At 36.9% G+C, this 24,769-nt stretch overlaps 1 protein-coding gene across 1 annotated transcript in view; it reads right to left on the minus strand.

The window, feature by feature from the left end:
- Nucleotides 1-3,811: 3,811 nt before the first annotated feature.
- Nucleotides 3,812-24,769, minus strand: part of PLXDC2 (plexin domain containing 2) — a 396,924-nt gene continuing 375,966 nt past the window's right edge. Inside the window, exon 14 of the mRNA XM_081132248.1 lies at nt 3,812-6,214. Within this exon, the coding sequence (XP_080988374.1) occupies nt 6,098-6,214 (117 nt within the window). The 3' untranslated portion in view covers nt 3,812-6,097. The remainder of the gene's footprint in view (nt 6,215-24,769) is intronic.

Below are 24,769 nucleotides of genomic sequence, written 5' to 3' on the forward strand. Positions count from 1 at the left end.
CCAAACAGCCTTATCTCTAGCTACCAAAAAGTCAATCTCCGAGCTTCCAGAGATAACCAATCTTCCCATCTTCTCTCAAAAAGTTTGTAAAACCAAGAGTTGGAGAAATAGATAAGGATGATGTTGGATTGTGGCTGATTTAGTGATACTTTACAATCCCTTCTAATGCAAAGAGTTTATGATTCCAAGTCTTACTGTAAATAAAAACCTATGATAAAAATGTGAGAGGGGAAAGAGAAAATTTCCTTTCTTTCTCCTGATATATTTTGCACAAGAGCTAATCTAGCAGATTTCCCAATCCCACCCCAGAGGACATTAATTGTCACAACTGGAGTGTGTGTGTGTGTGTGTGTGTGTGTGTATGACAGAGAAAAGGAGAGAGGGAGAGAGCGAGAGAGAGTGAGCACTCCTGGCATATAGTCAATAGAAGCCCTGGAAACTTCCAAACAACCTACAATGCTCAGGATGACTTCCACTCCCACACCCCAACAAAGAGTATTGGGTCCCAAATGGTCAATAGTGCTGAGACTGAGAATGCCTGAGGCAGTCTAATAAATGACAAACAGCCACACACACCTAAAGTGCAAATGCCTCTTTGATACACTGGAGCTTCTGGAATATCTTATAAAATATGATGATAATTTGAGAAAGCGCAACAGAAATATTGGTGCAAGAAAGTGAACTATTATGTTTAGTCAGAAAGAATTCAGGTGGCCTGGATAATCCTCCTGGGTCTGGGATGACTTTGGATGAATAGCTCTTCTCATTAATGAAACTAAAGGATCATTTGAAATAGAGCAAACTGCACAGATGTGCGTGCAATGACGTACCATATTTCGCAAACATCCTTCAGGCAAATACTTGATAGTTCCTTATCTAAGTGGAATAAGAAATTGGAACTGGAAATTGGATAGAGTAATAATATTGATCATACTTACTTGCCAGATTGTGTTTGAGGATTTTACCATACTACAATGATCACTATTTGTATTTATTACTATATACCACAAGATGTTCAGTAAACATTTAAGTTGACTGAATGGCTGAATGAATAAACAAGTAAAGGAATGAATGAAAGTGCTCTTTAAAACATAAAGTGCTTCATAAACACAATGTAATATGAGTATATACGTAATAGGTAATGCCACAGACCTCATAATATTTGCTCAAAAAAACACCTTCTTAGGGCAAAAAGTTCAGACAGTTTAAAAAGCAAATAAAAATTAGGATTATATAAATGGTAAGGAAATCTGCTATGAATATCATTCATTTTCAGGTACACCGGGGAAGAAGTAAAACAAAGGCAGAAAATATTTAAATGGCAAAGGAGAAATAGTATTAGTCACAGGTTGGCGTGGAGGGGAAGGAACATGAGAAACCAAATAAAGACCCTGTAATAGCTAGAACTTGAGATCACAAGTTGTTATTAAAATGGCAGCATTTTTAAGACAGCAACATGACAGAGGAAGATCGGCCCCCTGTTCTAAAGGACAGAGCAGGCAGTCATGCGGCAAGAAAGCTAACTTTCAGAGGACCCTTCTGAGCTGCTTAGTTGGCCTCCCATGCTGACAAAGGGGTGTAGGCAAGGAGAATCGCAACAAAAATAACCTGGCAGGGATTTCAAGTTCAACACCTAGTTCTGACAATGGGAAAATTACTTTTCTCTCCGGGCCTCAATTTTCTGACCTGGGAAATGAAAAAGTTGAATTAGATGACCTCCTAGGATTCTGGCATACAGATGTGATGTCAAGGGATGGGAGGGGAAAAGCAAGAGCAATCCTTTGAAATTAGGAAAGCACATTGTAATAAAATATCTGAAAATGTCTGAAGAAATACAAAGCAAATGTTTCACAGGAGGAAGAAGCCACAGCAGCAGGATCTCTTTTTCAGTTAATTTTACTTAAATATTCATTTCTTAGCATGGAATAGAAGAAGTGTCTTGAACCACGGCATGGCTTCTAGCAAAACTTTTTCTCAAACATACAGGAGACCCTATGGGCATCACCAAATCTACCCTTCTTCAGGATGTGGAAATAACATACGATTTTTTATGTTGCCAAAAACTTAATAAATTATACTAATCCAAGAATATATATTATCTGCATGTTAGCATAATTTAATTTTATTACTTTTATACAGTCTTCATTTGCAAATTTTTACAATTTAAATTAAGTTCCATATGTTTATATTTTAATGTGACAGCCCCTTACATTTGTGTTACAGGGATAAAAGAAATACTTAAAGTTACTTGTGTTAGAGGTGTTTCCTTCTAAAGAGATGCCTGCTGGTCAGCTCCTGGGCCTCCCTTTGCTGTGAAGAATAAATTGGAAAATCAGAAATTAGAGATGCTAAGTGACTCTACATAATAAAGAACTGAGCCAGTTGAAGAATGAAGATTTTGGGGTGGGAGAGGGATTTTGGGGTGGGAGAGGATAGACAGTTGGGAGAGATGTTATGCAGAGGAAATAGTAAGAGAAAATATTGAGATGGGAATAAAGAATCTTAAGTAATTTTGCTGTGTGGTATTCTCCTTTGGCATTTTCTCAAGAAATGTATAGATCTGAAATTGTCTTCGAATGCTCTGTGGGCTGATGAACTTTTCTTCCTTTGAATGCACTTGTGCACCGGTACTGGACCAAAGCTGTGCTTTATTTGGGTGGCATTGACGTCAGGTTTTAAAAGCCTGTACATCTGTACATTTAGTCAATCTGCATAATAATAATCTTGCAAGGAAGACAGGATAAAAGTATTTTTATTTTCTCAAATTGCAACTTGTGACTCACGAAGGTTAAAGTGATTTTGCCAAAAGAACATTATGGAGACTCAAAGCTGGGTCAGCTGGGTTGTGAGTTTTTCTCATTACTCCATTGTGCTTCTCTAAGATCAAAATGCTTAGATATATCCAAGAACTACTAAATATTCTCTTTTTCCTCCTTTTCTTCAAAGGGGGGGGATAGAAAGGGAATACCTCTATTGCACCCACCACATGATAAAAATTTCTGTGATGATGGGGATGTTCTGTGTTGTCCAATATGATAGCGACAAGCCAAGTGGCTAGTGAGCACTTGAATGTGGCTGTGACTGAAGAACCAAATGTTTATATAACGTTAATTAACTTACATTTAATAACCACATTTAGCTAGGGAACATAATATTGGACACCCTAGCTCTAGAAGCTACATGTGACAGATTAGCAAATGCTCTAGGTATCTCAAACTAAAATGATAACTGGAGGTAAATTGTGGGCTATTGTGTATCTTTAGTTTTCTATTTGTTAGTATATTTGGAAGTCCAAACCCTTCATAAACAAACCAACATTGTGGTCACTGCTATCTGGTTGGCTTAAGATATTTTTCTTGACGTTTAATACCTTTATCTAATCATAGAATATTATTTTTACAAATAACTAAGACGAAATACCTAGCTTCCTGTATAGCACCATTTACCTGATTTCTCTGGAAGTTTGCATGTGCTCCTTTGCTATTTTTAATTTTTAAAATTGTTATTGTCTATGTTCATAGTTTATTAAGCAATGTACAGATGCACCCTTTCTAATACATAATACAAGTGCGGTTCAAAGCATCAGCAGCTATTGTGAATTCAGAAACTGTGTGTATGTTTGCTCTTCTTTTTCAATAAATAGGCACCAAGAACAAAACAGAGACATATAAAATAGAATGAAAGTTTCATGAAAAAAGGGATTCAGCCAGCCTTTCCCCTTACCAATAAAAGATTCATATAAACAGCAACTTCTCACCGCCTTGCACTTGTAGTTCTGTTAGGAAGCTTTCCCACACTTCGGCAGCCTTTTGCCTTCCAAAAAGTTGTATTTATTACTTGGTACTTTAGTTCACTGAACAATTCAGAGGGTTTTACGTTTTTCTACAAAAATGCCAATTCTTTTGAATCAAAAATGGAAGATGGGAGAGTATAAAGATAACATTACTATTTCAAAGAATTGTGTAAGAAGTTGGATATATAGGCAGGATTTATATAACTGTCAATCAACTGCTATATTAGAAGCCACACCTACCACAAAAGCTAGTGAAAGAAGCATCATCTTATCCTAAAAGGAATCGTCTATGTGTCCATTATGTCTTTGTAGAATACCAGTTGCACCAGTTACATTGGCAAGTCATTTGGTTATCGCTAGCTGATCAAACCCTACTCCACAAGAAACAAGTTGGGCTATTTCATATAAACCGAACGAAGCTACGGCAGAGAGATTGTCATCACATCCTTCAATCACCTTAATTGTCAATTTTGTGTGTGATTATTACCTAAGTAGGTTAGGAGAAAATTACCACCCTCATCAGGTACTTAAAAATATACAGCGAAATACATGTGATGGAAAATGGCACTAGTTTACATCAGACAGTTGTGCAGATAAATATGACACTGTTAGTGAACTGATGTCATTCAGTGCAGACACTGTGTACGAGATGTTAAGCTGTTAGTAAAGTGCTGTTTGAGAGACCTCTGCTTCTTGACACCCGAATCTGCAAACGGTAGACACTGTGCCCCACGAAACCCAACAGCTTCTTGGCGCAGGATGCAAGTCTCATGGGTGAAGATGGTGATGAAACTGTACACACAGTACCTGAATTCTAAACTTTAGGAGCTCAGTATATATATTAACCACTTTCCTCCTCAGAGGGATGCCTTTTCTATCTTCGCTCAGGGGGGAATTTAAAAACCTGGATTTTCATTACCGGGCAAATGACAGCTCCATTTAAGGAGCTTTTGGCATCTGTTCGTCTGGCCAGGGAGGGAGGGGGTTGATGTGAGTGAAAGGGTGGCTCGAAAAGGCAGGACAATGATCGGCACTGCAGCCAATTGAACCACTTTTGCTAAGTGACATAAAAATATTCTAATATTAAGGATTATTTTACAACTCTATGGAAGTATGCAGTAATGCACCTTGCATTTGTTTTGTCTTGATGACAAAAATGCACTCTTAGAGTCACAAGAGCCTGCCTTGTGTTAGTTATAAACAAAAATATATTTATATATATTTATGTAACTACTATGTGCTTTAAAGAAAATTACTGTATGATTCAGCAGGGTTCTTTCATTTTTTTTTTTATCACCAGGGATATGCTGACTTGAATGGCTTCTTAGAAAGGAATCGACAATGAAATGGGCCTTTAGTACTGAAATGGCAAAAAGTAAAAAAAATACCCACATACTTAGAATCCCGTAACATTTTTGTTTCAAAACATGATCAAGGAACTAGTCATCCTTTTGTTTCCTTCAGCCAAGAGCAACTGTGGCTTCATAGGACTTCACAGTTGGGAAATGGAGGCAACTCTTCGTAAAACAAATCAGAAGTTTTGTTCTGAGGAGCGAGAATGGAAAGCCTCAAGTGCTACGGCCTCTTTCCTGATCCTTAGCTAAGATCCTGGCGATTCTGTCACAGCTCATAGAAAGGGCATTCATTAACAAGGAAGGGGGAAGCACAGGCCAAACCTCCTGTGCAGGGAAAAGATCCATCCTACAAAGTCATGAACTTGTTGCAACAGGTAGATCTAGACCAGAAAAACACAATTCTTTGGCCACACATCTGAAGAAAAGATAGAAAATCTCTCATTTTGTGTTTGTTTTTGTTCCTGCATGAGCTATTTTTCTCAGCAATCGCCACATTCATCATTGCTCTTTTGGGTGGAAGGGTTCAGGCTTTGGAACACAGTTATCTTTGAGACATCAGAGGAGAATATTTGAACCAAAGGTGTAGATCCCTTGTGAACTAAAGCTTTGTTATTAGTATGTTTGTTCTCGATCCCTTTGCAACCCTGCACCTAAGCCAATGGCACTGTAATCTTGTCGTAATTCTGATAAGTCCACAGGAGGTGTTCTGGGTGAACTATAGATGCCATCCCACTAGGGAATTCTATGTTCAGTGGTAAGTGGTATCTTGTATACATTTTAGTTTTTCTTTTACCCTTCCTGGGCTGGGCTTGTCCAAAAATCTTGTTCCCTTCAGGCTACAGCTGCTTAGGGCTCTTCTGTGTGTGTGTTTGTTTGTCTTAACAGTATAGGCAAAATTTTAGTCTTAACACCTGTAAGCCAGCACTGGTGCTGTTCTGTCCGAGAAATCTTAGCACTGCTCTGATACAATGAAACCTTCCTTCTCTCCCACTGGTTCAACTTCAGCATAAGCAGGATGGCCAGAACCTCTTCGAAACTTCATCGCAGGCCATCTGCTTGGGCGTCTCTACAAGAGAAAATGAAAAAAGAATGAACACCAGGGTGATGATCGCATCAGAAGAAAAATATATTTGTCAAATAGTTTAGATTAACTTCTGAATTAAATTTAGTAGCATGTGATATTATCTCTTATGACCACCACAAAGCCCCATGCCTGAATTTCCACTATGGTGCCATCAGCAACTCTTAGGTGACAGGCATTTGCCATACCTGCCTCCACACGATTGAGAGCTTCTCAAAGGTAAGCTTTATGCCTTATGCATATTTATATCTAAAAGATCCTATCAATACCCAAAAATAACTAGGCAAAAATGAACTGCAGTAAAAAACAAGTCTTCTTAATATGTAGCCGCTGACACTTTCTCTTCTCCAGAAGTCAATAATGGCATTACTTCATTTTATTTATGAATTCACTCAAAACACAGGGCCATAAAATTCTGCAGAGTACTTAGAAGTGTCCTTAAAATTAGGTGCCAGATTTTCTAGCAAATAAACTAAGGGGGGAACTACTTAATAGCTTAAGAAATTATTTATTAAGCTAAGACTTCATATATATGACATTATGTGCTTGAAAATTAACAGATGTCATGCCCTGAAAACTGAATCCAGCATCAGGGGCCATGAACCATCCTGAACCTATGAACTAAATAATTGCCCATATAGACATTAGTCCTAAAATACAGGTTATTCATATTGACAAAAGAATGCATGTCTCCCCAGCACTCCATCCATCAAACAAACCTCCAGTGACTTACAAATAGAAATAAATTACTGTTACAGCACAGGAAACACTAAAATGCATTTCATGGTCACAATGACACTAGAAACTATTACCCATTTATTCGAGTGTCTGCAATTTTAGATTAAATAAGATAACACATATTGAAAGGAGTTTATTTCTATCTAAAGAATTTTAATGTGAAAAATGTTAGTGATCAGTGTAGTTCGTTATCAGCTGCATTTGGCAGCTTTCTAGATTTGTCAGTTACATTCCAGTGTCAATGATTAATGGCTATAGAATAATTTTCACATCAGGTAGGAATGAGGGTTAGCTCTACTTTCTGGAAAAATGGCAATCAAGGTAATTACATTCTGTCTTCTAATAATATTATGTGCTGTCCATGTAACATTATGTGGTCAGAATGCTTTATATGTTAGCTGATTAAGTCCCATGAGGTAAGTGGAACTGAATTATCCTATTTTCCAAAAGAACATTAAAACTAAGAGAGAGTTAGGTAGCAAAATAGTGTGTCTTTGCTGGACTAAAAATCATCATCAATGGAAATATAGAAAGCATCTCTAGGCAGATGGACCTGAAGCTCGTGGTCACTCCTGTTTGCGGGAAAACACCTCTCTGCCACTGTACTCACTATTTATAACCCTACTCTGGTTCCTGTGACTTCACAGATAGGCTTCTGAAGTCACAGCTGCCCTAGTCCTGCCTGGAGTCAAGCAACACAACCAAGTCTTTGCTCTGAATCCCCACCTTTCCAAGGCCCACCTGGCCTATGACTCCAGCCGGGAAGTACAACCCTGTGAACTGGCGCTAGTGTCCAACCCAGATGAGGAGAATGACGCCTGTGAAAGTTCTATTTTGTTAAGCTCCTAACAGCAGTTCATGCTTTGTACTAGGTGACTTACATATATGATCTCATTTGATATGCACAACTCAATCATCTACATTTTGCTCAAACTTGTAAAGCTAGCAATGGCAGAGCCAGCCAAGATTTAAAATGAGATCTATCTACTTTCAAAGTTAATTCTCCCCACCCTAGAACGTCATTCTTAAAATTCAGTGGTCTGTATATAGCTCATCTGAAATTTGTGAACATGGTTCTATTTTTATTTCAGTCTTAAAAATATAACATTATCAACAACTTCAGTATTCTGTTAATAAGCCAGAGACACTAAGTTAATTATTCTCTGTCTTAGGTGAAAAGATTGTGGGATTAATGTCAATGTTTACTGCATACTTTGTGAGCTCATCACAGAAGTCCTCAAAATAAAGTGCAAAAATTTTGGACAGTGAAGCTTCCTCTGTTAACATAATACTAACTTTTATTTTCTGAATTAATTACATAGCCTTAAAATTTTTCTTTTGATTTTTTTTTACTATTTGTTACTGAAAAAACCCACAGACATACCCCAACAACATTTAAAATTACTAAGGATCCTGCTACTCAGACATAATTTGCTTCAACTAAAAGTGCCTACCACTTATATGCATTTCTAGAGACATTAAATCAGTGCACATACTGTTGTTTTGTTTTTTTAAAAAATATGTTTTCATTGATTTTTAGAGAAAGGGGAAGCGAGGGTGGGGGAGAAAGAGAGAGAGAAATATCGATGTGAGAGAGAAGCATCAATCGGTAAGCACCTGACTGGGGGATGAACCAGCGACCTTTAGGTGCATGGGACGACGCTTAACCAAATGAACCACACTGGCCAGGGGTGTACAGACTGTTTTAAGTGCTCCTTTTTTTCCATTTAAGTACACACTAAAAAATCCATGAACTATCCCTCTACAAAATTATTTTAAATGTCTGTAGAGTATATAATGTGTAACTAAATCATGATTTATATAGTTGACTTGATATCTGAGGTAGTTTTCCAAATTTTTTGACAAATAATGTTACAATGAATATCTCTGCTGCTCACCTGATGAATATATTTCTCATTCGTTCCTTTTATAAGCTCTCAGAAGTGGAATTATTGGGGCAAAGAGAATGCACAGATTATGTGCAACACCAGAAATGTCTAGTGTGGTGCTAGATGTTGTGTTGAAGGACATACAACCAAAGAAAGGTATGGAACATAGTTTCTGGTTCTGATGGGAGATAAATTCCATTTCAGGGGAAAGGGATTTTCAATGTAGATTGGAAAGGTGAGGAAAATATGAGAAGGCAAAATTTGATATAGGTTTCAAATAAACACTCTAAAGTTGAACAAAATAGAACAGGTATATTCCAGCTACAAAATTATTCAACGTTACTGTTTTATTTTGCAAAACTGAAAAATTTATACTTACTCCTGCTGTTTTGCCTAGGTTAAAAGAAAAGACCTTTAGGATAATAATATCTTAAAATTCATAATGAACTCTAACAAATATCATACAACTGGGGTTTTAAAAATTTGGTCTGATTTTACATTCTTTTACATTTCCTAGATATCTCCATTTTAGCCCTAAAGATACCAAAGAGTAATAACTTTACCAAAATTCTGCTTTCTTTCTAGAATACTTTCACTTATCACACAAATCAATTATACAATCTTAAATCACCTGATTTTTCTGGGCCTTTGTTTCTTCCCTTGTAAAACATTATCTAAGGGTTTGTCCTCTAAACTCATAAGATCCTTATGCCTGCTTGCCTGAGATAATTTTTAACTTTGTGGAAAAAAATCGTGATTTAAAAATTCCTCTGTATGGTAGCTCTTCAGATCATTGTCCCTCCTGCCTCTCCATGAACATTTGGGATTTCTAAATTTAAGAGAAATTTATAGTCTTAACTGAAATTGCTTTTCTATGTTGATCTTCAGGTGTCCAAAGCTTTCCTTATAAGTGAAAATCATGGGGGCAGTTCTCTGACTGTGAGGGAATGACTGAATAGTTGGTTCTCACAGGAAAATCTTTTATGTTGATGCTATAATGTGAGGCATCTGTCCAGCGGACAAAGGGGCCTAGAAACCTGGTGTCTAGCTCTGCCAAAGAGTGTTGTGGTCACAATCCGACACTTATATGTCTTTCTCAAGGCTTAGGCATGTCCAAATCTGCCTTCTTTTTAGAAGAGCTAATTCACATTACCACAGAAACGGACAGGGGAAACGGGATCACGTTCTAACAGAGCAGAGTATGCTGAAATTGAAAAATCCAAATCAGAATGTAGTGTAGTTCATTACAGAAATTCAGGAAGTAATGCCTTAAACCATGAATGGGTATAATGCCTGGGTGATCTCTAATTTCATGTCCAAGAATTATTTCTGTGATTAATCACATTCAGAAGTCAGTGTTCACATTGGTAGGTCAGCTGGGGTGGGCTGCACAGTCAGGTAGTCTCCCTAATTGCTCCTTCAGCGCTATTAATGGAACAGCCATCCAGATCTGCCTCAATGGTCTGTGGCAAGATAATGAGCTGAAATATCCATAAACAAACCTGCAGGGTAGCCTCAGTGAGCAGTGTACACAAAGCTGCTGCTGGAGACTTCTCTTCACGCTCAGACAGCAAAGCGCAATGTCCTTTTAGTTGGGTTAGATGAGTTTTGAAAGGAAGTTACTAGGCATGAGTGCGAAAGAAAAGGGACCAATTTTGAAATTCAAGGCCCACTTGGAAGACGCCTGTGGCGCGTGATGACACTGGACAAGCAGTTGGCTGGACATTTATGGTGTTTTGTGCTGCTTTCTCCAATGAACAGTGGGGTAGGAGCAAGAAGCTGGGATCGGGAGACTCACACAGCATCTGTCAGTTCCCAGCACAGGGCTTAGGCAGGGCCACATGTTTTCTTTGTTACTTAGTTTCCCCATTTGGAAAATGAAGTAAACCGCATTATTGTTTTTCAACTTCTTTTCTTTTTAAATTGAAAAATGTTTGTCACAGACCCTTTGTTCCAATGCAATCCTAATTTGCAATCTAAACAGGATTGCACAGAGTAGGTCTCCCTCCATTGTGAGGGAGGGACTCCTGCTTACACACTCTCCCTGAGCCTTGAAGGAGCCTGGGGATCCTATTCCATCTTAGAGCATGTTTTTGGAAACTACAGAACTAAATCTGCGTTTCTCAAGCTTGACTGTGGGTACAAATCACAAGGGATCTTGTTAAGAGGCACGTGCTGATTCATTAGGTCTGCGGGGAGGGTGGGACTCTGCATTTCAAACAAGGTCCCCTGCTGCTGCTGCGGTTCACACTACACACTTTGAACAGCAAGGGTGATGGCTGTCTAAGGTCTCAGCAGAGAGGGACAATCTTTAAAAGTGAGTGGAAGAAACAGTATTGAACTCTGACTTTCCTTATGCCTCCCGTGGACCTTCATGGGAACGGAACAAAAGTCGTATAGCTGGGTTAGCCTTTTCGTGTTCAGCTTGGATCAAGTCTGTTCATGAAAAGGGAGTTTCTTCTTTTTTATATCTCTAAATACCAATTATTCTCATTTTGTGTTGACTATTATTTCAGTCTTAACACGTGATATGTCTGGGTTGCCAGATTTAGCAAAATACAGAATGTTAGTTACATTTGAATTTCAGGTAAACTGAGTAATTTTAAAAAAACTATACTTCATAGGTCACACTTACACTAAAAAAATTACTCATTTTTTTAACTTGAAATTCGAATTTATTTGGTGTCCTGTATTTTGTTTGACAACCTTATCAATAGGGAAACACAATGTTTTGGGGCCCTGGCCAGGCAAACTTGCAGTTTAATTAAAATAAACTACTTCGGCTTATGGTTGTGTGTCTTCGCTTCATGAATTGTAGTTCACTTTTTCCGTAAAAAGAATAACTGAAATGGACTTGTCTGTCTTCTAGTGTGGCCATGAACGCCAAGAACAAACTCCTGTGTGAAGAAATCCCAGGTGTTCTTCTGCATATTTTCTGCCCATTGGAAAGTGGCAGCTCGTCTTCATGTGGAAGTGGCCTTACTGTCTGTCTTCTTCTTCAGCCCCCAATTACCACTCGCCTTTGGTATGTTGCCTTCATTCCAGAACTGCCCTGGGTATGACCCTGAAGAATCAGTTAACGTACCTGAGTTGGCACATGTCTGAGATGAGAATTGTCCCGAAGCAAGTACAGAACAGCTATAAACTAGTAGTAACAAAACCATCATATTATTCATGTGATTTTCTAAAAGCTAAAATAGTCTTAAAAAAAATTAAGTGGTTCTCCATGAACTGCTAAATTAAGTACACATTCTTTAATATGGGAAGAAACATCTTTTAATCCTACATTTCAAACATGGAGTGCCCATCATTTTCTTTCAGTTTTTCTTTCCTGCAGGTTCTCAGACCTGGCTAAAAATAACATCACCCTCGGGAGATGTTAAAACAAAAGAAAAGTCCTTATGTTGAGGCCCATCTCAGCCAACTGACTCAGGATCTCGGCTGTGGACTATGCAGGCGTATTTTTAAAAAAGTCTTCAGGTGGGTCAGACGCACAGTGAGGGCTGAGAACCACTGTCAAACCATTTTTCTCCCGGTTCCATGTCTATATCTCGGTGTCCCACCCTGAGCCTTTGCCTGTGTGTCCCCCTCACCTGGAATGTGACTTCATCCTGTTTGCCTATCCAAACGCTATCCATTTCACATGATTTCCAAGAAGGCTTCCCGGATTTCACTGATAGATTAGAGGTCACTTTTCACTCCCCTGTGTTGTCTCGGACATTTCCCGGTACCTTTTCTCTCTTACTCTGCGACTCCTCTAGAGCACTGCACTGCTTTCTGCTCTTCATTCTTGACTCGATCCCTTTTGCTGGCTTTCTGTGATGGCCTGTTCTCTCGCACCTCATCTATTCAGTGTTCCCTCTCCAACATGTCTCCTTTCCTGGATCTCTGAACACTAAATGTTAACACGTTCTACGGGTTAGCTACAAACACTCTAATCTCTCTCTGCCCCTAGCATTCTTTTTTATTTTCTTGAGCTTCAGTTTCTACTATTGTAACTTTATTTTCTCACGTTAATCCCTTCCTTTTCCTCAGTGCTTTTTTTGAGAGATCCAAATGTGATCTGACCATCAGCTCAAACCAAACCTGCTTAAAATCCACCTCTCATTTTCATTCCTAAACTAACTCTGCCTTCTGAGATTTCTAATTCAATTTCTGGAAACTTTAATTTCCCAGTTGAAGATGTGATACTTTGGAATTTTCTTTCCTTCTTTCCTCCACGCCTTGACTGCCAGTTATCTACAGAACTTTTGGAAACTGTTTAATTTCTTGGAATCTCAGCTACTGATCTGTGGGACAGGGATATAGCAACACCTACATTTACAAACCTTCGTTGGGAAGTAGGTGAAAAGTAAAGATGATTTATTGTAAGCACTTTCAGACACAACGCTTCATGCAAATGAAAATTGCTAAGTTCTGTCTTCTTCATTCATGTGGCTCCTGAATCAGCCCATTCTGTTCCTTCTCTGGATACCTCAGTTCAGCTCTCAGCTATCACCTCACACATGGATTACTGACACAGCCTTCTAACTGCTCAAGTGTCCTTTTACTCTTCTAGCTTTCTCCAGCCCCTTTGCATTTTCAAATTCTATCTCTTTATTACATCATTGGTTCCCCCGCCTATAGAATAAATCCCAGATTTTGTGGTTAATTCTTCAAAGCCTGTCACATCTTACCTCCATCTACGTTAAAGCCATTCCCAGTACCTGTCCACAGATACTAACATATAGTTGAGTAAGTCGATTCATCTTGCCCTTTCTTGACAATGCTTTTGTAAAATCATATACCTCTCTCCCGTGTGAAATGTCATCTCCTCTTCCTCTTTGCCTAGGCACAGCATAGCACTCTTTCAAGAATGCTCAAATGCTATCTCTTAAATGAAATTCCCCTGATCAATCTCTCTGTCTTCCCTAAGAATTTTATGGTATTCAACTGCCTTCTTTATTCAGCATTGATTATACCTTTGATGTTTGTTTTATTATTATTGAATTCATATGTGGCTATTTGATCTTTAAAGTTTTTATGTTCTCTATGTCCACATATATAATAAACTGGGAAATATGATCACAAATACAGTGACCATATGACTTTTTTTTTGTAGTAAATGGGAGAACTATTAACAATTATATCAGACAACAGATATAAACTGAAACAGTCTAGGCAAACTGGGATTATATTTAGTCTAGTTATACCCCTCTGTGATAGTAACATGTCTCCCAAATTGCACTGCATAAACAGGAGCTTTAGTTGTAATTGATTTCCCATGATACAAGCTGAGAAATCTCCAGTCTTCTTTAGCATCAGCCTTAGTTCATAATATGTTGATACTGCATTTGGCAGTATCTCTTGATTTTTTGAACCACATTGCCACAAATGCTTGTTTTCTACTAGAATAGAATAATAATTTGCTATTAGGTAGGCAATTTAATCTGAGGAAAAGTAATGTGCAATGAATGTGAATACAGGCCAGTTTGCTGTTGCTCAGAGGCTTGGTTAAAAGACAAGATAATGCTGCTCTGGCCATAAATGTTCTAATAAAAGTCTAATGTGAGTTAGTGCTACTCGGCACAATAAGACTGGCTGTGTTCCTCAAGAGGCTGTTCTCATAAAGTTATTTGTATCTGAACATCAATGTGTTTCTTAGTAAGGTCAAACAAAAGCTGGCAAATTAAGCTCTATTTAGCCATGACTTAACAATGGTAGTCAGCCACTTTCTGCCCTAAAAGGCTGTGTGCTTTAATCCAAGATCAGGACATACCCAATAAAATGATTTATGCCATCAAAATCAAGAGTGGACACTATCCATTTGAAGAGTTAGAGTGATGCTTATCAATCAAACAAAGGCAAATGCAGACCTAGCACACTGGACTGGTATTTCATGACATGTGTTTAATTTGTCTATGTTAAAATGAAATAAAAAGTGTTAGAAAAAATTTAAAAGGCAGAATGCGAACTTTTTACCTATTTAAGGTGCTACATTAAAAAAATGGATATTCATGCCCTGGGTGGGTGGCTCGAGTGGAGCATATTCCTGCACATCAACAGGTTGTGGGTTAGATTCAAGGTCAGAGAACATACCTAGGTTGGGGTTCGATCCCTGGTTAGGGGCTTACCGGAGGCAACAGATCAATGTTTCTCTCTCACATTGATGTTTCTCTCTCTCTCCTGCGCTTCGGCTCTCTTTAAAATAGATGCACCTTTTTAAAATTTGAGAACCTTGATCTACTTATTTTGGAATTTTGGATACATACTATCTCTTTTCAAATCAATCTGAAGGTTAAAAGTAAAAAAATGATCCTGAGAAGGGGAACTACATAGCATTAGCATAGTAGGAAAATAAAAGTTAAGGAATATGTGCAATAGGAGAATCTATAGAGGTAGTACAGATGCATTGATAGTTATGTTTTCATACAACCTTATAACTGACAAATATCAGTGCTTAATCATTCCTTAGGGCCTCCAGCAATGTTCATTTCTGCCCTTTACAAAGATTCATGTAATTACCACAGAAGTGCAGTTGACAGTGTAAGACGTTTTTCCTGTGATAAAGAAGTATGATAGCCATTCTGATGCCATTATGTGAGCCACATTATAGTCCTGGAAAGAACTCCAATGTTTACAATATTTTAAAAATGAAATAAAGAAATAAAAAGGCAAGGTGTCTGAGATATACCAATTAGAACCTATAAAAATGTCAGTTTTACTGCACGATTGGTGGTTTTATATCCAGGGGTTGAACCACAGTTTATGAATTATTTACATTACTTGCTCTCGCTCTCTTCCTCTTAGCATTTGGATAACTCCCCAACATTTGCTTAAGAAAAAAGTACAGTGATGGAAAATAAATAAATACCTCCAATAAATCTTGGTATTTATACAATATTTGGCTGAAACTAATGACTATTTTTAAAAAGATTGCTTTTAACTTTGTGCGGATTAAGGCCGCTTGGGAGTCAGCAAATTTGGTTTCAATCCCTGGTTGGGTTACATAGAGAGGTTGAGGAATTGATCAGAAGTTACAAAGTTTGTAAATTAAGCTAGAATTTAAACAAAGTCTGCCTTCTCTGTACTGCACTCTTTCTACTGTATTTTCTTGGTTCTTGGTTCAGTTACCGTCAGGCATTAAGGTGGACTTTCCATGTCTTGTCGATCATGTTCTCATGTATAAAAAGAGAAAGTAGACAAACATTGGTTCTCTATTTAGCATGAATCTACAACATCCAGGCAGCCTTAATAATTGATAAATACATGCCAATATTTTTAAAAAGGCAATATTTATTCAATGACATTAATTTTATGCATTTAAAATATACTGTGACTGACTCGATTACAGGAAGATTTGATTTAAAAAATGTCTGAGTGCATCAAATCCTGTAACAGGAATGCTGCAATTTAAGGAGTTGTTTATGTTGTCAAGCATACAAATGTTTTTTCAGGAAAACAGAGTTTAATTTCTACTTAAGTGAGACATACAATTCAAGGTAGGCCAAGGGAAGGCAGTGGAGTAAATCAGCAATAGTGTCAACAATAACAAAATTTTAAAACTGTTGTGAACTATGGCATTTCATTTTTCCTAACGTTTCTGCTACCTTCAACTATCTATCAGTCTGTTATTCTGTTTATTGAAGTTTCAGTTGGGTAATTTTAGACGAGACTATTTATTCAGCAAATATTTACTAGCATTGTGCTTCTCCTTGAGGATAAAAACAATGAATGAGACAGATATGCTGTCCCCAGAAGCTCCCACAGCTATCGAAGTTCACCAAGAAGTACAATGAAATAATACTCACAATGAGTAAAGCTTTCCTGATTTTGTCTTAAAGTCAGTTCCTTGAAAGAACCGATTAGTCAGTTCCACCTCTTAACCAGAGTTAATAGAAAAACATTTTGAATTTCACAATCTCTGGTTACCATAAATCATTCCATTTAAAAAAAGGCATTATCTAAATTTTCCAATTACCGTAAATATATTCTGCTAAGTAGATTTGATAGTTGGTAAATAAAAATTTAAATCCAAAAACATGACAATTGTTTAGTTTAAAATATGCACATAATTCTGCCTTCCCTTTTCTGTACTCCACAGTGCTTTTAATAAACAGTATCTTTGTTGTATAACTTTCTGTAATTATAGTGTTTTTCACACAATTTCACTGCTTTTACACCTGGATTTGCCACTATCAATATATTTATAACCTAATCTTTCCTTTGATTTGGCTATGCTCAACATCCTCAATGGTTAGTCCATCTGGTCTCTGTCACATACCTTTCTTCCTTAACAAACTCTAGTGCAATTATGTTGTTTGCCAAAGACACCCAGCTCAATGACTTTCTCTGAGTTTTCATTATTTTAATGAATTTCTTATGTGGCTTTACATCCATTAGATAGATGATAACTATTTTATCTATTAATAATCCATCTTTTCTTAACTTCTCAGTGCATTAGTAAATAAACTTCATTTCTTGCTCACATAATAGTCCAAGACAACTGTCCTTACAGGCAGGCAACCTCCTACCACGCCTGGATCAGGCTTCTCTCATCTCGGCTTCTCTGTTCCCTAGGGAGTGTGTGTACCCAATGGCAGCTTAGAATGTGCATCTATAAATTATGCACATTAATATATAATGTACTATATGTAACATGTAACATATAATAAATACATAATATATAATATATAATTATTGTATAAATTATAATGTGCATGTATAAATTAGCAATTGCATTTACTTTTTAAATTTTTGCGTGTGGTATAATTGACATATAACATTATATTAGTTGTATGTTAGCAACTGCATTTAAGAAACATAAATGGAGTCAAATATAGAAAAAATATTGTAAACATTTTCCAAGCACTTCCAAAATGTTTGTTGCCAGGTGAAACAAGCTGAACAATGTCTGTTACAACAATAGCCACCTTCAAATGCATAAAGGGAATTCCTAGGGGAAAAGCGTATAAACGTGTTTTGAGTGGCATCAGAAAGCTGACTGAGTCCACCAGTCTTATTTGCCACCTCTCTTGTCATTTTGTTTCCCTGAAGCTCTTCTCTAATAGATTTCTCAGGAAGGGCTCATTGAGAGCAATATTGCCAGAGTTCTTGCAAGCTGATGCTAGTTTACTGTACTATTTATATTTACAGGTCGGCTTTGTTGGATATAAAACCTTAGGTTACAGTTTCTTTCCTTTAGTATAGCTACTGCATTTTCTTCTGGCAAAAAAATTGCTGTCAAAAACTTGGTGATCATCTAATTCATATTCCCTTACAAGTCAAATGTCCTATTTATTTAAATACACAAAGAAATTATTTTCTTTCTTTTTAAAAAGAAAGCCTTAATCTTGGTTGCTTTCTTTCAGGAACTTTAAGAAATTAGAGTTTGTGGTATTACTTTTTTTCTTCTGCTGCTTTGGTTTTCTTTCTTAGGGAATCCTGACCTTGGAGGAGATCCACATGCTGGGTCTTCTTTGCAAATCTTAACTATTTGTCATTATCTTCCAAATCTTTATTGTCGCCTTCAGTTCTTTTCAATTTTGGAGACGTTCTTTTTAACTTTCTATTTCTCCTAAGGCATTAAGGATTGTGCTTGTTTGCTGTTCTATAATTCTAGTTTTTCCCTCGTTGATAAATGATTTTTTTTCTACTTTTTCTAATTCTTAAGGATGCTCACCACATTTTTTAGTTTATCTAATGCTGATTTGGGTTTTTAAATATTTGGCTTCATTTTCTTAATGCTTTTTAGCTAGTTTTAAAATCATGCCCTAGTTTTCATTAATTTTGGTGTTTTTTTTTTAAGCATGTCTATCTGATATACTTTCATTGTCTGAAGGGATATTATTTTGCTCTTTATGCTCTTTAAGTTACAGTATTTTGCATAGAACCTCACGTCCAAAATATCATTTTGCTTTTTTCCATGTGACTTTAGTTTCTCTGAACATTTGGTAGTTTCACAGTTCCCTCTTCTGATGTTCCCCAAATCCAGAGTGGGGCAGAAGCAGGTTTACAGTTGTGAGTACATGAAACACAGAGTTTATTCTTGCATTTTTATTTATTAGTTGTTGTGTTTTCCATACATGCAACTGTAAACCTACTTTTGCTCCACGCTATATATTAAAAAAATTTGATATTTCCTGATTCTGTCTCTCTTCCCAACCTGTGTTTGAACACTCTTTTTTCCTCTGGCCTACTCTGTCGGTTCTATCCTGCTCAATATTGATTGGTTCTATCCTGCTCAATATTGATTCCACCCCCAGGGTATTTTCCGAGTGTGGGCATTAGCGTGGCAGGGGCCCTGGCAGGTCAGTTGGGAGAATCCCTTGGGCTACACTGCGCGAGCCCCTTCAGGAATTCTCACATAGGAACCTCGCACCCACGGGGGACTGGGGCTGGCTCATGCCCTTCCCACGTTCAGCTCCTGTTCTCTCACTAGCCTGCTTTATGTTCCAGCCCTTGCCGCGTGGCGATTTTGTGGTTCTGTTTTCAGGCCTGCGGGACACCTTGTAGCTTCCTTTTGCTTCCTCACACAGACGCTGATAACATTCAGGTCTTGGGGGTGCTTTGGTATTACCTGCTGTACCTGAGGGTTTATATCTATATTTGGACACACGTTATCACATAGTTTTGTGTAAATGTTTTCCATAGGATTTTTATTTTGATATCCAGTTGTTCTGTTTTCATCTGGATGTTTGGAAGGTAAAAATGTATGCTTCCCTACCAGCTTCACTACCAGCTTCACTACCATCACTACCAGCTTCACTACCAGCTTCCCAGAATCTTCCACTGGTGCTCGCTTTGGATATTTAAAGCATTATTTTTGCATTTATTATTAAATCGTATCACTTATTACTATGAAATCTTTTACCAAATTGATTTGAATGAAAATATTACTGAGAATACTTTATTATTATACCCACTTTTCACTGAAAAAAATATAGGCAATTGTTATTCTCTGTGCTAAGATGAATGAATGAATACATGTCACAGGCTCATAAAGGCAGCAAGGCAAGGCAGATCTGGAGGTCAATCAGAGGTAATGATTTATTCCCTTAAGTGGAGACTCATGGAGAAAAGCTAACTAGTTGAAACTCTCCTCTTAGCTCCTCCAGAATGAGATTGGGGATGTACACACTGTTCTGTCAAGAAGACAAATTTGCATCTCTTTTTAATGTGACTCAACTGCACCGCTTATCACCATAAGAGATTTCAACTGAGAAGAAAAAAGCACGTTGCCCATAAGCAGTGAGTATAATATAAAGACAATAAGGATCACAGAGCTAAATAAAATAGAAATAAAATAGAAACAATGCCAGCTTAAATTTCAGAAAATTTTTTTGAATGCATATTATTTAAAAATTCCCTAAGGCTGCTTGGCAGAGTGTAAAAGAAGGAAACGGTAGCAGAAGTGATTTTGAGGGAGAATAGTTTAAATAGTTTAAATCTTAGGAGAAAGAGAGGAAAAGATGAAGATAGCAAAACACAGAGGACTTTATTTCTAAGTGGAAAATGCCAAGTATGCTTTGCTTCTCCTACCTATTTAAAGAAAGCATATGTATTTAACTGGCAATTTCTCCTCTTGGTAAAATTTAAGAAGTTCATTTGTGGAGAGGCCCATGGGAAAAGCAACAAATAGCACTTTGTATCCTGGCGCTGTTATTTTCTTCTGTTCTATGTTGCTTTCTTCTGTAGCCCCTTTTGGGAAGGACTTGTTCAGGACACTTTACAATCAGTTACTTTCCTTATCAATTCTTTTGTTTTTATGCAGACTTACTAAAAGCAAACTCAAGTCTTTCCTGCCATTCAGAGACATGAACATGAAATCTAAGGCATTAGCCAATACTATGATTTTCCTTAAAATGTGCAGAGTTGGTACTCCCCGCAACCTCAGATTATTACCTCATAAATAATTATATTCTCTGGAGAGGAACACTATAGTCTTCCTTGATGCTTGGGTATGTGTTTCACTTTTTCACTCTGTGTTACTCAAAAATGAGATGTCTTAAAAAACTGCAAGCCTGTACAATCATGCCTTCTAGTTTACTTTGTTATTTCTGTATCTTTCAACTTTGGGAGAGGGAACCAGAATATCCTAGACTTACAGGGACAGAATGAATCTTAAATTCATTCCTTCTAGCTCAACCTCTTATATAATGCGTAAATATGCTCTGTGTAGTTCCTGATAAGGGACCTCTTGAAAGCTTAGTTTCCAGTGGGGACGAAGAGCTCTTCACTCCAGAGCCCAAGTGCCACCTCTGGGTACCTCTGATCATCAGAGAAGCTTTTTATTGAGCCCTTATCTGTGTCTTCATAGCTTCTCCCCAGAGAACCTCATGTCCATCCCTCAGATCCATCCAGAACAAGTCAGATACTTGATCATCCAACAGCCTGTCAACACTGGTGAGGAGCTAGTTTGCTGCTCCGTTTATACTCATCTCTGCTAGATCTTTCCTTTCCTTCATCCATTTCCTGCATGGACAGAGGTCCTTCATACTCCCAATAACTCTCCTCTGAACACATTTCAGGTTGACCATGTTTCCCTACAAGCATGGGGTGAAGAATGCACCCTACCACTTTGGTGAGATGCCTTCCCACTCCTTCAGGAAACATGAGAGTTTTAACTTGAAAGTCACATACTAAGTTATACGTTTTGAGATTACTTTCCTCACTAAAATTCAATGTTGCTTACCTATCTTCACTCTACATCAAATTTCTGCCATATTAAACTTGTACATATTCAAGATTCAAGTACAATTACAAGGTACTGAATCACAGATATTTCAAGGTCAACAGCAAGGAAAATTTGAAAAACTAAAGAAGAAATAACATGTGACGTAAATTGAAATATAAGAGAAAAAATATGATATACAATTAAGAGGAGATCATCCCTTACTTGAACCCTAGAACTTTGCCTTGCACTAAGGTTTTGAAAAACTCTCACAGATTTTTCTTTATATAGAAGAAAAAGTTTTCTCTTTTTAACAAAACAAATATAATTTCTCTTTCAAAGTCTTTAACAAAGAAAACACTTGGCACAGAGTCAGTGTTCATAAAATGTTTTGTTGTTCTTTTTTTGAATAGATGAAACAGATGAATGGCTTTTTCATTAAAATATAAATGTTGTAATTAGCTGAAAGTAGAGAAGGTAGCAATAAAACTAATAATTCTGACTTACTATATAATATAAAAAGGGGTTTTAATTTTGAATCAAAATTATTTTGTTTATATTAAGAAAGTTTCTATACAGTCATCACCTCAAGAAAATAGAGCAAACTAATCTTAATCCATTTGCAAATTAAAAGTACCCTTGGCTAATCTCTTCTAATAGAATTACAAAGAGCATGATTACTTCTGTCATTTAAAATACAGTTCCTTACATTTTTATTCCCTAGATTATGATTTTTTTTAACCTGCTGAACTCAAATCCAAAATTTTAATCCTCTAATAATCACATATCACTTTAATATTATTTATAAACCAAAGCATGTCATAATAATCAACTTATTGTTAGTTGTTTTGTATTTCTGCCAGAAAAAAATTATAGTATATGGAATTAGTGGGAAAAATAATCTTATAATTGAATACATTCGTTATTATTGTGAAGCAATAATTATTGCTAAACTTAAAGTTCTATTCTCTGTCTCCACAAACAAGGAGATGTGTTTATTTTAACAAAGAATAGTTACCAAAGACACAAGGAAGAAATTACTCAACAGCTGGTACTGTAAGTGGGGTAATCTCCTTTTTAAGAGGTAACAGAGGAAAGGATCTGAATACTTAAAACATTTATCATGTACTTACAAATGCTTAACTGAATTACAGTTCTGCAGGTCTTTATATATTTATTCATATGGTTCTTTCACCTATTAGCTTCCCTATAGATATTTCACGTATATGTAAAATATAATATATCTCATTTACTTCATGGCTTTATGCACAATTAAAAATGATAAGTTAGGGACTAGTAATTAAGAAGGAATTAGAGCAGAGAACTCAGTGAAGTATTAAATATTTTATTTAGTAGTTTTAATAGTTGCTCCCAATGAATGGAAGAAAACATTTTATTAAATTAAAAACAGTATTTTAGTTTTAGGAATTTAAATTAAAATGTTATCCACAAGATGACTTTTATAAAAGAAATCATATATATATATATATATATATATATGAATCACCATGAACTTGAACTGATGTCTCAAAAACATTCCATGATGTACATGAATAAAATTCCAGCATCTTAGAATAGAAAGTGAGAAAAGAAAACCATAAAAATCCAAACAGTGTCTTTAAAAAAAAAAGCGCAAACCAGTTTTGCCCATTTTCTCCTATATTTTACTATGTTTCTGGAAAGCTGCCAGCTAATAAAACAGCTTCTTTAATGAGGGCGTCAAACTATTTCAGTAAGGTTTAGCCTAATCTTTCCTTCTTTGTAGCAGTTCATCAAAAGTGAATGCCATCTTTTGCCTCCTTTAAGAAATAAAAATATTTTGTTTTAACAAATCAATTTTTCCTTGAGTTTTCTTTATGACTGAAATAAGATTAAGGAATACATTAAGGGCAAAATTCATAAAAAAACATGTGACCTCAAGGGAAAAAAAAAGATTCATAGGTCTAGGAAATGATTTCTGTATTTACTATATAGGTTAGGCAATGGATCATGTCTTCCTGACGCCCAAGTGCTATTCATGTAGCAGCTGCACAGCACTTTTAGTAAATACTTTTTTTTTTTTTCTCTCAGCAGCAGCCTTTAAATCCTTGTCTGACTTGTTCTGGCTTCTCTCCTGGCAGGACTACTGATTGCCAGGAAAAGTTGAGGGCCACAGCTGCCTGTCTTTCTTAAATCATATTTTCCACGGGTCCTTGTTCTCTACAAATATTTATTGGGATGGGGAATCCCTTGAGTTGTATGTACGCTGCTCAAGACTGTTGCTACGTTGTTGCTGTAGCAGAACGGCCTGGAGGCCCAGGATAAGATATTCCGAGTTCAAGTCTCAGCTATGAAACTAGGTGTCACATGACACAAGCGAATTTTTTTTTGCCATCCTGGATTTCTAATTCTTCACTGAAATGGCCTCCAACAAAGGTGTAGAAAGGACACTTCCCACTTAGGTTCCAGGATTTCCAATTGCTGGTGTGAATTTATCTAGATTTATAGCATCTAGAACTATGCAATGACTGGGGTGCAGGGGATGCAGTAAGTTACAGAAGAGGTAAGAATTGTCTTTCAGAATGTTAACTTTGGTAGAAGACTGGCTAAACTGACAAACAGAAAAGATCCAGAGACACTGAAGCATGCGACAGACTGACATATTTCCGAGGGAACGGGTGGGGGGGGGCAGGAAGAGATTAGCCAATGAACTGACACGCAGGCATGCATAGCCCACGGGCAGGCCACAGTGCGGGGAAGACCTGGGGAGGGGGTGGGAGCAGGGTACAGGGGGTCAGTGGGGGGAAATCTGCAATACTTTCAACAATAAAGATAAATTAACAAAATAAAATAAATTAAAAACAAACAAAAAAGAAGACTGGGAAGAATCTTTTTTTTTTTTTACATCAAACAAGTGTGTCTATATCAGAAAGCATAATGCAAAATTCACACAAGTTTTTAAGATAAAACACAAAACTCCAAGGAAATGTATCTGTGGTAGATACTTGGGGAATTCATTTATTCAAGAGAAGTTGAGGAATCCGTGGGATGCACAAATGCTGAGGTTTCTTTTTGTTTTGACAGCCTATGATTTTGCTGATAGAAAATACTGGGCACTTACACCAAAGGCAGATATTTTTGGTCCCCTGACAATAATAGAAATTTTAAAGCACAATATGAACAATCCCTGGTATTCAGACATTTATGTCTAGGTTTTATTGTGAAAATCATTGTGCAATTTCTAATTCAAATTGGTACACACAATTTAAGAATGGTAAGACT

The sequence above is a fragment of the Miniopterus schreibersii genome, assembly GCF_964146895.1.
Source record: "Miniopterus schreibersii genome assembly, chromosome: 1".
NCBI lineage: Eukaryota > Metazoa > Chordata > Mammalia > Chiroptera > Miniopteridae > Miniopterus > Miniopterus schreibersii.